Source organism: Suncus etruscus, chromosome X (genome assembly GCF_024139225.1).
Source record: "Suncus etruscus isolate mSunEtr1 chromosome X, mSunEtr1.pri.cur, whole genome shotgun sequence".
NCBI classification, from domain to species: domain Eukaryota; kingdom Metazoa; phylum Chordata; class Mammalia; order Eulipotyphla; family Soricidae; genus Suncus; species Suncus etruscus.
The window spans coordinates 44,075,139-44,089,149 of NC_064868.1; the positions used below are offsets into that span (position 1 = coordinate 44,075,139).

Here is a 14,011-nt window from a genome sequence, read left to right on the forward strand (position 1 = left end):
TGTGCTGATTAATATATAGGATGCATAATGATGTATTATGTCAATAACTCATGTTTTATTATTTTTAGTTTTTAGTATTTTTATTAAATGAATACCAGAAAATGAGTCTGAAGAGATAGCATGGCGGTAGGGCGTTTGCCTTGCATGCAACCGACCTGGGATGGACCTGGGTTCAATCCCAGCATCCCATATGGTCCCCTGAGTAACCCCTGAGTTACTCAAGAGTAACCCCTGAGTGCTGCCGGGTGTGACCCAATAACCAAAAAAAAAACAAAACAAACGACAACACACACACACACACACACACACAATACAAGAAAGGACCAAAATCTGTGTTCTGTGTAGTTCTTAATTTGTAGCTGTGGCTCATTATTTACATAATACATAGCTAGTTTTATAAAATATGTTGCTTGATAACAGGACTATTTTATAGCTTCATTTATAGAATTTGAGGGATATTTTTCTAGTTTTCTTTATTTTGCTTTAATCAAGTAAGTTTGATTGGGGCTGGAGCAATAGCACAGCAGGTAGGGCACTTGCTTTGTCTGCAGCCAACTTAAGTTCTATCCCCGACATTCCATATGATCCCTCTGAATCCACCAGGAATGATCCCTTAGTGCAGAGCCAGGAATAACCCCTTTGTACCACCTGTTGTAGTCCAAAAATTAACAAAAAAATGAGTTTGTTTGTGGCCAGAGTAATAGTACAGTGGGTAGGGCATTTTGCCTTGCATGCAGCCAATCCATTAGATCCCCAGCATCCCTTATGGGTTTCCCCTGCCAGGAGTGACCCCTGAGCAATGCCGGGTGTAGTTTAAAAATGGAGTTTAGAGGTGGATGTGAGCCTGATAAACTAACACTTAACTCTAGATCTTAACACCTAATATTTAAAATTGCATGTGAGTATATTTAATGGAGAATTGTATAGCTTTTATTCTAGAATTTTTTTAACCTTCGAGAAAATTCTAAAGAAATTTAGAAATTCTAAATTGCTTAGAATGCGAAGATTTGATGAAATTTCCTCATTTCTGTCCAGCACTTCTTGTGTTCTTCATTAATTTTCTTCCTTTTTGGTAGGATGATGTTAAAAGAACAGGTGAAACTGGTGTTGAAGAGACCATCTTAGAGGGCCACCTTGGAGTAACAAAAGAGTTACTGGCCTTTCAAACTCCTGAGAAAAAGTACCATATTGGTTGTGAAAAAGGAGGTGCTAATCTCATTAAAGTAAGTTCTGATCTCTTGTTCCTAAAGTAGGTGTCAAAATATTTTAAATATTCATAAGCAAATCTGATTTTTATATAGTATCAAGTCTTTTGTTCCTTAACATGGCCGTTTTTCTTTCCTACATTTGTCTTAATTCTGTCGTAGAGATAGGTATAGAACCCAGTCTCCTACATGTATTGCACATATTTGGTTCTGAGAATTGGTACAGGGCTTTAGACTTGTACTATGCCTTGCGCACTGCTGACCTTAGTTTGATCCCTGACATGTATGTTTCCCCCAAAGCATTTGGCCAAAATACCATCTCCTCCCATGAGTCTTTATGAACTATTGTGATTTTTAAGTAGTTTATTAGTATTATATATAAATAAAATCCTATAGAGTTTTATTTCTATTTGTTTTGGGGTAACACCCAGCAATGCTCTCTGGGGTAACTCTTGCCTCTACACCCTGGAATTACTCCTGATGGTGCTTGAGGGAATACATGAGATTTTGAGAATTGTTTTTTTTTTGTTGTTGTTGTTGTTGTTATTTTGTTTGTTTGTTTTTGGGCCACACCCAGCAGTGCTCAGGGGTTACTCCTGGCTGTCTGCTCAGAAATAGCTCCTGGCAGGCATATAGGACTCCGGGATTCGAACCAACCACCTTTGGTCCTGGATCCGCTGCTTGCAAGGCAAACACTGCTGTGCTATCTCTCCAGGCCCGATGTTGAGAATTGAAAAGCATCCTACTCACGTTACCATTTTCCAATTCAGCTCACCCATACTGTTTGTTTTTGTTTTGGGGTCATACCCTGAGAATTACCACAGTTATCCAAGTAGGAGAGGAGCGAGCGACCAAAGGAACCATAACTGATTTAATGAGCCATTCGCAGTTTCACTGTACCGGCCGTGCGTACTTAGACATGCATGGCTTAATCTTTGAGACAAGCATATGCTACTGGCAGGATTTTTAAAAAGGGCTGGTATATTAATTTTCACTTTATTACGTTGCTGCATGAAAATATTAACCCACCTTTGGCTAAAGGTGAAGTCAAAATTACAAAAGGCTCTTTTTATATTTTAAAGAAGGGGGAAATGTTACTTCACCCTGGATTTACGTGTAGCGACCTGAGACCCACCCATTTCTGGGAGGGGTCTTGGGTACCGGATAATAGGTGTGACTTTACCTGCAAAGCCCGGCCCATTCCTGGGAGGGGTCTTGGAATAGGTAGATAAACCCGGAAGCCAGGGGATTAGGGGCTTTTGCCTTTTGGCCCTGCTGGGCTCTCTGAGGGAGATGGCTGAAAGAGGATAAGACGCAGGGCAAGCCTAGGATGGCTGTATGCTTGAAAGGTTATGAGTAGGCCACACACATGTGGTGGTTAGGGCCTGAATAAAGATGATTCTTTCTGAAGCCTGCTTGTGAGTTTGATTCCGCCGTTCGCCTAACCTGGGACCCGCCGGCTGCATGGGGGTTGCTGAGCCACGTGGCCTGAAATGGCAGAAAGAAATTCCTCACCATCCATCTCCATCCAGCCTCATCTTTAATTATGTAATGCAAGAATTGGTTTACTCATGCTCAGGGTTTACTCCTGGCTCTGGGCTCAGAAGTCATTCCTGGAAGACTCAGGGGAGCACATGGGATGCCAGGATTCGAACTGGGGTCCATCCTTTGTTGGCTGTGTGCAAGGCAAACACCTTACTGTAACTGTGCTTTTGCTTCAGCCTTTACTCATACTGTTTTTTAAATACACATTTTTGTGTGTTGAGAAATCTAATTTTTATTCACTATTTAAAATATTTATTTAAGGGGCCGGGAAGGTGGCGCTAGAGGTAAGGTGTCTGCCTTGCAAGCGCTAGCATAGGACGGACCGCAGTTCGATCCCCCGGCATCCCATATGGTCCCCCCAAGCCAGGGGCGATTTCTGAGTGCATAGCAAGGAGTAACCCCTGAGCATCAAACGGGTATGGCTCAAAAACAAAAACAAAAAAATATTTATTTAAAACAAATTCTATTGTATACATCTTGTATTTTTGTTTATTTTGGTCCCAGCCTGCAAGAGGTGGAGGAGTAGCTGTTGATAACAGGGATCCACTACAGAGCTCTCAGATCAAATATGTGGTTCTTTGGCCCTGCATCTTGTTTTTTTCATATAAAAGAGACTATATGCACATAGTAATATTTTATCCTTTTCTGCTCTTGTAGGAATTGATTGATGATTTCATCTTCCCTGCATCTAATGTTTACCTGCAATATATGAGAAATGGAGAACTGCCTGCAGAACAGGCTATTCCAGTCTGTGGTTCACCAGCTACCATTAATGCTGGTTTTGAATTACTTGTAGCATTAGCTGTTGGCTGTGTGAGGAATCTCAAACAGATAGTAGATTCTTTGACTGAAATGTATTATATTGGCACAGCAATAACTAGTAAGTATTTAATTTTTTTTCAGGGACCAGTCATTCTAGGGGACCATGTGGTACCAGGGGTCATGCGAAACATGAGCTTTACTATTTGGATTGCCTATATCCTCAGTCCAGGTCCTAATTAGAACTTGAGATGACAATTTTCAAATTTCTTTGTCCCTGTTTAACATTTTTAGAAGCGGGGTGTCTAATTTAAAGTGATTACAAGCAAAGAGCCTTAAAATTAGAAAATATTTCAATTTATTGTTAGGTGTCTTTCTGTAAATGGTATAAGTATTTAATAAAACACATTTCATCTCATTCAAACCTGGAATAAAACCAAAACACCAGAATAATGATAATCAAAATGTTACAATTCAAATTTGAAATTTCATGCTTCAGAAAAAACCTTTATAGCCCTAGGCAGGGTATTTTTTAATAAAAATTTTAAGAAAAAGATTAGAATGAGAGAATATGACTTGAGTGTATCTCAGCACTTACACAAAGCTCATGAAATAGGTTATAGACTCTAAATCTTACTGACTTTAAAGAGGTGAGGCAATGTAAAAATGGTCAAAAAAGCATAACATGCAACAGAAGTACTTTGATTTTTTCTTAGAAAGCTTAAGAACATAGTAAAAGCCAATATTTTAATGTGTTCATAACATAAGAACAATTTAAAACAATAATTTTGGGAAGGTATTTATCCCCTAACACTGGTGCTACAAAATATGGTAAACCACATTCAAGTGTGAGTCACCCGTGGTACACAATACCGGTTTTGGTGCATAGGTTAAATAAATAAGAAGTCCGTCTCCTGTCACCCAGTCAGCTTGACAATTACAAATATCATCAGTTCACATTTGCTTTCCCAGTTCTTCTGCTGATGCAGAAATCCATATAAAGGGTTTTTTTTCTAAACCACTGATTGGCATTTACTATAATATTTATTTTGTTCATTTTCCCCTTGATATATAAAAACTTACTGATTCTAATATTGATTATATACCTTTTGTTTTGCTTACTATACTGCAAGTTATTTAACCAGTATCTTAATCATTAGCTTTTTATCTACTGACCTTCAGGTCCAGGTTAAACTGACTGCTTAAAGACACACTATAATAGGATATGTAGAGGTTCCCAGGGTTAATTAACCTAACAACCCCTTGTCAGGGAATACTCTGTACCCCTAAATCGTAGCTGAGGCTACAACTGCCACTCCTAGATCATTGAGTAACCCCCTCTTCAAATGGAAGAGGATGGATAGGGTCTGCTTTGGAAAACATTGATGCAGTGGCTACAATGATACTTTTGCAAATGATTTTAAGACATTACCCTAGACTGATTGATTATTCAGGGTCATGATTCCATACAAGCTCACACAGCCTTTTAAAACTTAAACAAAGTCATCTGAAGGCTGTAGCAATAGTACAGCCAGTATATGGCTCGTATATCCCTTGTATATGGCTGGCCTGAGTTCAATCCCTGGCATCCCATATGGTCCCCCACACTCGGCCAGAAATGATCTGTGATCAGAGCCAGCAATATACTAACTGGAAGGATAATGCTCAGTTCATTATAGCAATAAGGCTAAAATATAACAAGTTTAAAAGTTAGCATATCTTGTGTGAATAACATTGAGGTACAGAAGCAACATCAGATAAACCATGGGTTCTTGCATACAGGATAAGAATCTGTATAGTGATGTGCTGCAGCTGTATGTCTTAGGTGCCTTTAGGAGTTTTGTTTTCATGTATTGGCCTAATAGATCTTATAATAGGCAAAATACTTGTATTCATACTACAAGATTCTTTTCTCTCTACTCAGCCTGTGAAGCACTTACTGAATGGGAATATCTGCCACCTGTTGGACCCCGCCCACCAAAGGGCTTCGTAGGTCTGAAAAACGCTGGTGCTACTTGTTACATGAACTCTGTGATACAGCAACTCTACATGATTCCTTCCATCAGGAATGGTATTCTTGCAATTGAAGGCACAGGTAGTGATGTTGATGATGATATGTCTGGGGATGAGAAGCAAGACAGTGAGGTAAATTCTGTTTTTCTGTGTTTCAAGTTATACTAATTGTCTCATAGAAAGTGCTGTACTACTTACATGTATGTCTTAAAAATAATGCCAGCAGGACCAGAAAGAGATAGTACAAGGGTTATGCTGCTTGCCTTGCAAAAAATGTCATAACCGAGCTGCCATAGGTGGATACTCACTGCCAGGGTCCATGGGGATTTGCAGGCAGGACAAAATATTTCAGTTCTTTTTAAAACAGAACATCCTTTGGGCCCGGAGAGATAGCACAGCGGCGTTTGCCTTGCAAGCAGCCAATCGAGGACCAAAGGTGGTTGGTTCAAATCCTGGTATCCCATATGGTCCCCCGTGCCTGCCAGGAGCTATTTCTGAGCAGACAGCCAGGAGGAACCCCTGAGCACCGCCGGGTGTGGCCCAAAAACCAAAAAAAAAAAAAAAAAAAACCAGAACACCTAGGTCCTATGACAAATCCCTAGGCCAGAGGAAAGAGTGAGGCCAGGGCCAGGTAAAAGAAGCAGTCATACAAAGGGTATAAATACTCCAAAAGGATACTGCTGAAGGTCTGTCAAAATCAAGGAGAAAAGCCATAGTCAGGACTAGGGACAGTTCAGTCAAATTGTTGCTTCAACATCTCTTCTAGGGGCCGTAGCGGTGGGGCGGAGTGGTAGGTAGCGTCCTTGCCAGCGCTAGCCTAGGACGGACCGCAGTTTGATCCCCCAGTTTCCCGTATGATCCCCCAAGCCAGGAGTGATTTCTGAGCACAGAGCCAGGAGTAACCCCTGAGTGTCACCGGGTGTGGCCCAGAAAAAAAAAACCTGTCTCTTCTGCCAACACCTCTCCACCCTGACTCTGGGTTGTGGTTGTGGTAATAGACCAAGACAACCAATCATAATTAGGGTCTTTCTAATTGCCTCTAAAGAGGCAGACCCCTTTTGTGGCTGGCTGGCACTGAACTGGTGTTAGGGTGATATTTAATATAGGACAAGACATAATGCCAATCCAAATTCAATCCCCAGCAACACCTATGGTTTTCCAAGCACCTGAGGCTTGAGTACAGAACAATGAGCAATAGATATCCCAAAGTGTGTCATGATTGTGTTTCTTCCCCCTTAACTCTCCAATAAATTTTAAAAAATGAAGCAAGAATTTTATAGCATTTGGGCTGGAGAGATAGCACAGCTGTAGGGCGTTTGTAGGGCTGATCCAGGACAGACAGTGGTTCAAATTCCGGCACCTCATATGGCCCCCAAGGCTGCCAGGAGTGTTTTCTGAGCTCAGAGCCAGTAGTAACCCCTGAACTCCACTGGGTATGACCTAAAAAACAAAACAAAAAAAAAAAGAATTTTATAGCATTAATCACTAACTCTTGACAGGGCTCACTATGATATGTTAAACTACAGTTAATGTAATCTTAACACACAGTGTGTGTTTGATTTTGGGTTTGTTTTTTTTTTTTTTTGTCCCGTCCCCCCCATCCCTCCGCCCCCCCTTAGTGTTTGTTTTTGTTAGTTTATTTTTGTTTTTTACAGGACCGGGGTGAATGCTTATTTCTTAAGATTATAAGTTTCTCGTGAGCTGGTTATTATTTGTTTCTATATCAGGTCTGTAATAAAATCTTTAGCCACCTTTTTCTTTTTATCTGAACTTGAATACTCTGGGTCCTTCATATAAGTGGAATAATCACTGTAGGGATAGATGACATTTTCCTCATCCATTTTATCTGTTTGTGAGCATTTGGTTAATTAGACTCTATATCTATGTTGAATGAAGTCATTGCTATGAACATGAGTATGCAGATAACTATCTTTAATACCTTTCTCTGTTCCTTTATATGCCCATACCCAGAAGTAGAATTGCGAGACCATGTAGTAACTCTACTTAAAATGTTTTAAGGGAGTTTTCATAATGGTTGCATCATTTTACATTCTCACTAACAGTGCACACAGTTTCCCTTTTTTTGTTTGTTTGTTTTGGGGGGTTCACACCTGGCAGCGCTCAGGGGTTACTCCTGGCTCCATGCTCAGAAATTGCTCCTGGCATTCTCGGGGGACTATATGGGGTACCGGGATTCGAACCACCATCCTTCTGCATGCAAGGCAAACGCCTTACCTCCATGCTATCTCTCCAGGCCCAGTTTCCCTTTTTTTTTTCAAAGTTTCCAATTTATTTGCAGTCTTTCATTTTCATTGGTTCAATTCGTCTGTTCTTTTGTGTTTCTTTTGTTTCATAACCAGTAACCAAGTCTGGAAAATTACTGCCAGATCCAACATTGTAATGCTTTTTGCTATTCTTACATTCATTAGCTCTTTGATCCACATTTTATTGGCTTAGTATATTGTGTTGAGAATCCAGCTTAATCCTTTTACATGTGGATATCTAGTTTTTCTAGTGCTTTTTTTTTTTTTTTGAAGAATACTCTAGATGTTGTGAGTCCCATACTTGATGGTACCGGGGATGAAACCCATGAAACATATGCAAGGCATGTTCTCTACCAGTTACACTTACAACACTATTACTGTCTTGTGTGTTTTATTTGTTATAGTTTTGTGTACTTGATGCACATAATAGCTATAGCAAAAGTGGTTGCTTTTTTCCATATGCCCATGACGTAGAGCTAGAAAGGTTCATAGTTTACTTATATTTACCAGACTACTTGCTTATAAATCACAGAGCCTGTATCCAATGCATTATAATAACTCTACTCTTCTATTATGTACCTCTCTTTATACATAGTTATTTTATAACAATTGTTAAGGGTGGTGATAAACACTTTAATTCAGGTGTCTCAAACTCAATTTACCTGCGGGCCGCAGGAGGCAAATTCGGGGTGATCCTTGAGTGTAAACTCAGTAGTAAGCCTTGAACATTGGGGGGTGTGACCCAAACAACTAAAACAAAACAAAACAAAAAAAGATTCCTCTAGGGCAGGGCCACAAAATGTTGTACAGAGGGCCGTTTGCAGCAAGTTTGAGACCCCTGCTAATTACAAGTAAAATTTGTATATTGGAAATGGACATAAAAATTAAATCTACCTACATTTTTATTTGTTTCCAGAGCAATGTTGATCCCAGAGATGATGTCTTTGGTTATCCTCAACAATTTGAAGACAAACCAGCATTAAGCAAAACAGAAGATAGGAAAGAATACAACATTGGAGTTCTAAGACACCTTCAGGTCATCTTTGGACATTTAGCTGCTTCTAGACTACAGTACTACGTGCCCAGAGGATTTTGGAAACAGTTTAGGTAAACTGGTGGATAGTTATGGGATACTGCTTAAACTGCATCTCAGTACAGTAAATTTAAACTTCTAAAATTATCCTGCTGGACTGAAAAGATAGCACATCAGTAGGGTATTTGCCTTGCATGCAGCCGACCTGGGAGGGACCCAATTAGATTCCCAGCATCCCATATGGTCCCCCAGCTTGCCAGGGGCGATTTCTGAGTGCAGAGCCAGGAATAGCCCCTGAGCACCGCCGAGTGTGACAGAAAAACCAATCAAATTTAAAAATTGAAAAAGTAAATAAAATGTATCGTGCAAAGCTATTTATGATATTTAAATAATGATATTCAAACTTTTCTTCCTTTTTTACTTGGTTTTTCTTTTTGGGGGGGATGAATGTTTCCTCATTTTCCCCCAAAAGGAGAAGGTAAAATTATCATAGTAAGCAGTGTCAGCATTCTTTAGTCACTAGAGATGCTAATTGGTTTGTTGTAAAAAAAAAAAAATAGAAGGCTGGCCTGAGAAATACTATAGGAGTTACTAACTTTTGTTTGAATCCTTAGCACTACATATGGCCGCCCCTGAGTGGCTTTAAAAAAACCAGGTTCCTTCCCTGCATCCCATATGGTCCTCCAAGCCCACCAAGCATTGATTCCCAAGCGTAGAACCAGAAAGTAACCCTGAGCACTGCCAGGTATAGCCCATAAACAAAGAAGCAAAAAAATCCAGGAGTGGGGGTTGGAGGGAAGGGTAACAAATGAACATGTCATTGATAGTTCCCAGCAGTGTCTAGGTTTTCGCAGTATCAGTTCTCATTTTATCTTAGACAAAAATGAAGTCTGTTTTCCCAGGATTTATTTGCTTAATTTATATCCTGGGATTATCATAAAAGATCTATTTCCAGTACATCAAAACTGTCTCTTTGGATAGGAGAAAATCTATGAAATATTTACATAAGAGAAATATGATATCTACTGCACCCCCCACTTTCTTAATATCTTTGGTTGAATTCAAAAGGTATTCATACCAAGTAAAGCAGCCAGCCATAAACCACACCGCTTGTGTAATTCTGAGTGGGCTAACACTTTTACTTTGAGCCGCTGCCTTCTCATCTACTCATTGAATGAATTAAGACTTATACACATAGCTTAATATAGTGGAGTAAAATCTTAGTGCATTATTGTCTGTGATTGCATTGTGCCTTTTTGTTTTGTGGCCACACTTGGCTGTGCTCAGAATTTACTTCTCACCTTGAGATCTCTGCCAGTGGGGCCCAGGACCCTAATGGTTAGAGTACCTGTGCTCATTCTCCAGCCCCTGCATTGCCTCTGTTTAGAGGAAAAAAATAAAGATTATGGATTCTTAAAATGTTAAAAATTGTGTATTTATGGTGTCTGGAGTGATAAGACAATGGTAGGGCATTTGCCTTGCACGCAGCCAACCCAGGATAGACCCAGGTTCAGTACCCGTCATCTCATATGGTCCCCCAAACCTTTCAGGAGCGATTTCTGAGTGCAGAGCCAGGAGTCACCTCTGAGCATGGCCAGGTGTGACCCCCCCAAATAAAAACAAAAAAATTGTGTGTTTTATTTCATTTTCTAGGCTTTGGGGTGAACCTGTTAATCTGCGTGAACAACATGATGCTTTAGAATTTTTTAATTCATTGGTCGATAGTTTAGATGAAGCTTTGAAAGCTTTAGGTCATCCAGCTATGCTGAGTAAAGTCTTAGGAGGTTCCTTTGCTGATCAGAAGATTTGCCAAGGCTGCCCACATAGGTAAGTGTTAATTAGATATTTAGAGATTGTGCATTGTCTTATTTTCCAGAAAAAAAAACTTGCTAGTCACATTCATAAGTGAAATAGACCACCAAATTCTAAATACTTAGGTAGATTATATGATAATACATGTCTTTAGTAAAGGGTCACTGAGGAGAGATTTGGGATCTTTTGACAAATAACTTTGGTTCCTTTTATCCAACTGATTTTCTTATCATTTTATGCTCTTCCAAATTCTTAGTACATGGTCATTCTATGATAAAACAGCAATTTTCATATAACTCAGATTTACTTTTAAAATTTCCCTCTTAATCTTAGAATGTATATCACTGTAAAATACTGTCAAGTACACTAAGTTCATGTTCTAGATATTCATCATCTTCTATATAAACGAAATGTGCAAGGGTTGGAAGCAATAGAAAATCAAGTGGAGCATTTGCTTTGCACATGGCTGACCAGGGCTTGATACCTGGCATTCCACATGATCTCCAAGCACTCTCAGGAGTAATACCTGAGTACCACTGGTTGTGGCATAAAAAATGGGGTGGGGCTGTTGTTTGACTAATAACATATAGTTTTTACCTGTGTTAAATAATCATCACAACCATCACATAACAAGTGACCCATTTATTGTTAGCCTTCTGTACCTCAGAAGTTGTTCTTTTATAAATATTGCAAATGTAATTTTATCTTTTGTGCATAATTAAAATGTTCAGAAGACAGGAATAATTTTTTATCTTTTCTTAAATAATATCTTTAGATACGAGTGTGAAGAATCTTTTACGACTTTGAATGTAGACATTAGAAATCACCAAAATCTTCTTGATTCTCTGGAACAATATGTCAAAGGAGATTTATTAGAAGGTGCAAATGCATATCATTGTGAAAAATGCAATAAAAAGGTATGGGTTGTCCAGCTTTGTTTAAAATAATACACATAATAGAGTTGGAAGAAATTGGTTGATTTTGTCATCAAAATACTCCTTAACTCCCCTGCTTTGTTAATAGGGGTAACAGAGGTAGATAACGGAATTTAAAGATTTAGAGGGGGAAAACAGGATAAATCAGCTGAAGATGAATCATTTTGGAAATCATAATAATTTAATACCATATTCTCTTACCTGAGTTGTGTAAGTATTTATAAGTACTTTCTTTTCATACCCATATCCAAAATACTTCTTTAAAACAAAAACGCTGATAAGAGAAAACATTCCTAGTGTCTAGAAGTCTTGTCAAAATCAAAATATTTGCGAGAGAGAGGTTAAACTGCATGCTTACCTTGCATACAGCTGACCCTGGTTTGATCCCCGGCATTCTATATGCCCTGCCAGGTGTGCCCCCCCCCAAAGAAAAAGCTTTTTGCATCATATTTTTAGATTTCCTCCCATCCTCAGCCATGTTTTGCACTTCTTTAAAAGATAGTTCATATATACATTAAATAATTTATACCTTCCTTGGTTCCTACATATATATTGTGTTGACCTTGCATACCACTTACAAAGATTATGTTACTGAAGGCAGGTTACTACTAACCCTTTACCTTAAGGTTCAGTTTAACCAGTTTAACTGCCTGAAAGGGTTAATACTAAATGTTCCTACTGGGGGAATGGCAGAGCAATTGCATAGCAGGTAGGGCATTTGCCTTGTATGCAGCCCACCCAGCTTCGATCCCCTGCATCCCATATGGTCCCCAAGCCTGCCAGGAGTAACACCTGGGTGCTGCCGGGTGTGTCCCCTTTTCCCCCAAAAAAAGGCAACGACATAAAAAATTAATCTTCCTACATGGGTTACTCTTAGCTTATATTACCTGGCATCTGGATAGCCTGAATATTTGAGTTACCACTTTTTTATTCAACTTTTGGCAGTTTACCTTTTTTAATGTCACTGGAAACTGAAGAGTTAGTACAGTAGGTAGGATATTTGCCCTTGTGCTGTGCTGTGCTGACCTGGTTTCAGTGATTCCCCAAAATCATCTGTTCCCTGAGTCCTCCCAGGAGTAATCCTTGAGTGTAGAGTTAGGAATAAGCCCTTAGCATTAACCTATTGGTTAGATAATAATGACTTTATTAAAACCAGTGCAAGTGATGTCTACTCCAACCTTTGCAATTTGTAACAAATGGTACAGCTAGTATGCTAGAATTAAATTGCTTGTGTTCATCATTATATAATTATACTTGTAAATAATTTCTCTTTACTATAAAGAGAACTTAAAATTTGTTAAACTTATTGTGGTACATTACATGGGAACATTCAATAATTTGTCTCTTTTAGGTTGATACTGTAAAGCGCTTGCTAATTAAAAAATTGCCTCCTGTTCTTGCTATCCAACTTAAACGATTCGATTATGACTGGGAAAGAGAATGTGCAATCAAGTTCAATGATTATTTTGAATTTCCTCGAGAGCTAGACATGGAACCTTACACAGTTGCAGGTGTTGCAAAACTGGAAGGAGATAATGTAAACCCTGAGAGTCAATTGATACAACAGAATGAGCAATCTGAAAGTGAGGCTGCAGGAAGCACAAAATACAGACTTGTGGGTGTGCTCGTACACAGTGGTCAAGCAAGTGGAGGACATTATTATTCTTACATTATTCAAAGGAATGGTGGAGATGGTGAGAGAAATCGTTGGTATAAATTTGATGATGGAGATGTAACAGAGTGTAAAATGGATGATGATGAAGAAATGAAAAACCAGTGTTTTGGTGGAGAATACATGGGAGAAGTTTTTGATCATATGATGAAGCGTATGTCATACAGACGACAGAAAAGGTGGTGGAATGCTTATATTCTTTTTTATGAAAGATTGGACACAATAGACCAAGGTGATGAATTAGTAAGATACATATCAGAGCTTTCTGTCTCCACAAGACCCCATCAGATCACTATGCCATCAGCCATTGAAAGAAGTGTACGGAAACAGAATGTGCAATTCATGCATAACCGAATGCAATATAGTTTGGAATATTTTCAGTTTATGAAAAAACTGCTTACATGTAATGGTGTATACTTAAATCCTCCTCCAGGTAAGTAAGAATATAGCTTAGTACTAAAGCATAATTTTTACTTGTAAAGTTGTAAAGTAGCAAGTAATAGTATGTTTTTTTTTCACTTTTGGTTATTTTAAAAGTCATTTCACATGACTTAACATTTGAACAGTGTACTGCCTTTGGATGAAGGAGCTTGATTTGGATTTAAGCATTAATTTGAAATGTGCTTTATGAAGCACTAAATAACTAACCACAGTAAAAGTGTGAGATGACTATTATAAGTAGTCTAAGTGGCTGTAAAAAGACATTTGAAAAATTAGAGAAAATACAGTCTTTGAAAATGGGGGTCAGACATTTGTTTCCATTTTATTTTTCT

General features: G+C 38.8%; 1 protein-coding gene across 2 annotated transcripts in view; it reads left to right on the forward strand.

Annotated features, from left to right (window-relative positions):
• The window catches only part of USP9X (ubiquitin specific peptidase 9 X-linked), an 85,989-nt gene that overhangs the window by 56,341 nt on the left and 15,637 nt on the right, over window positions 1-14,011 (forward strand). For both annotated transcript variants that reach the window (XM_049767133.1, XM_049767134.1), the window contains exons 28-34: window positions 1,077-1,223; window positions 3,408-3,630; window positions 5,434-5,654; window positions 8,703-8,893; window positions 10,473-10,646; window positions 11,407-11,548; window positions 12,918-13,671. In XM_049767133.1, coding sequence (XP_049623090.1) covers window positions 1,077-1,223; window positions 3,408-3,630; window positions 5,434-5,654; window positions 8,703-8,893; window positions 10,473-10,646; window positions 11,407-11,548; window positions 12,918-13,671 — 1,852 coding nt within the window. The remainder of the gene's footprint in view (window positions 1-1,076; window positions 1,224-3,407; window positions 3,631-5,433; window positions 5,655-8,702; window positions 8,894-10,472; window positions 10,647-11,406; window positions 11,549-12,917; window positions 13,672-14,011) is intronic.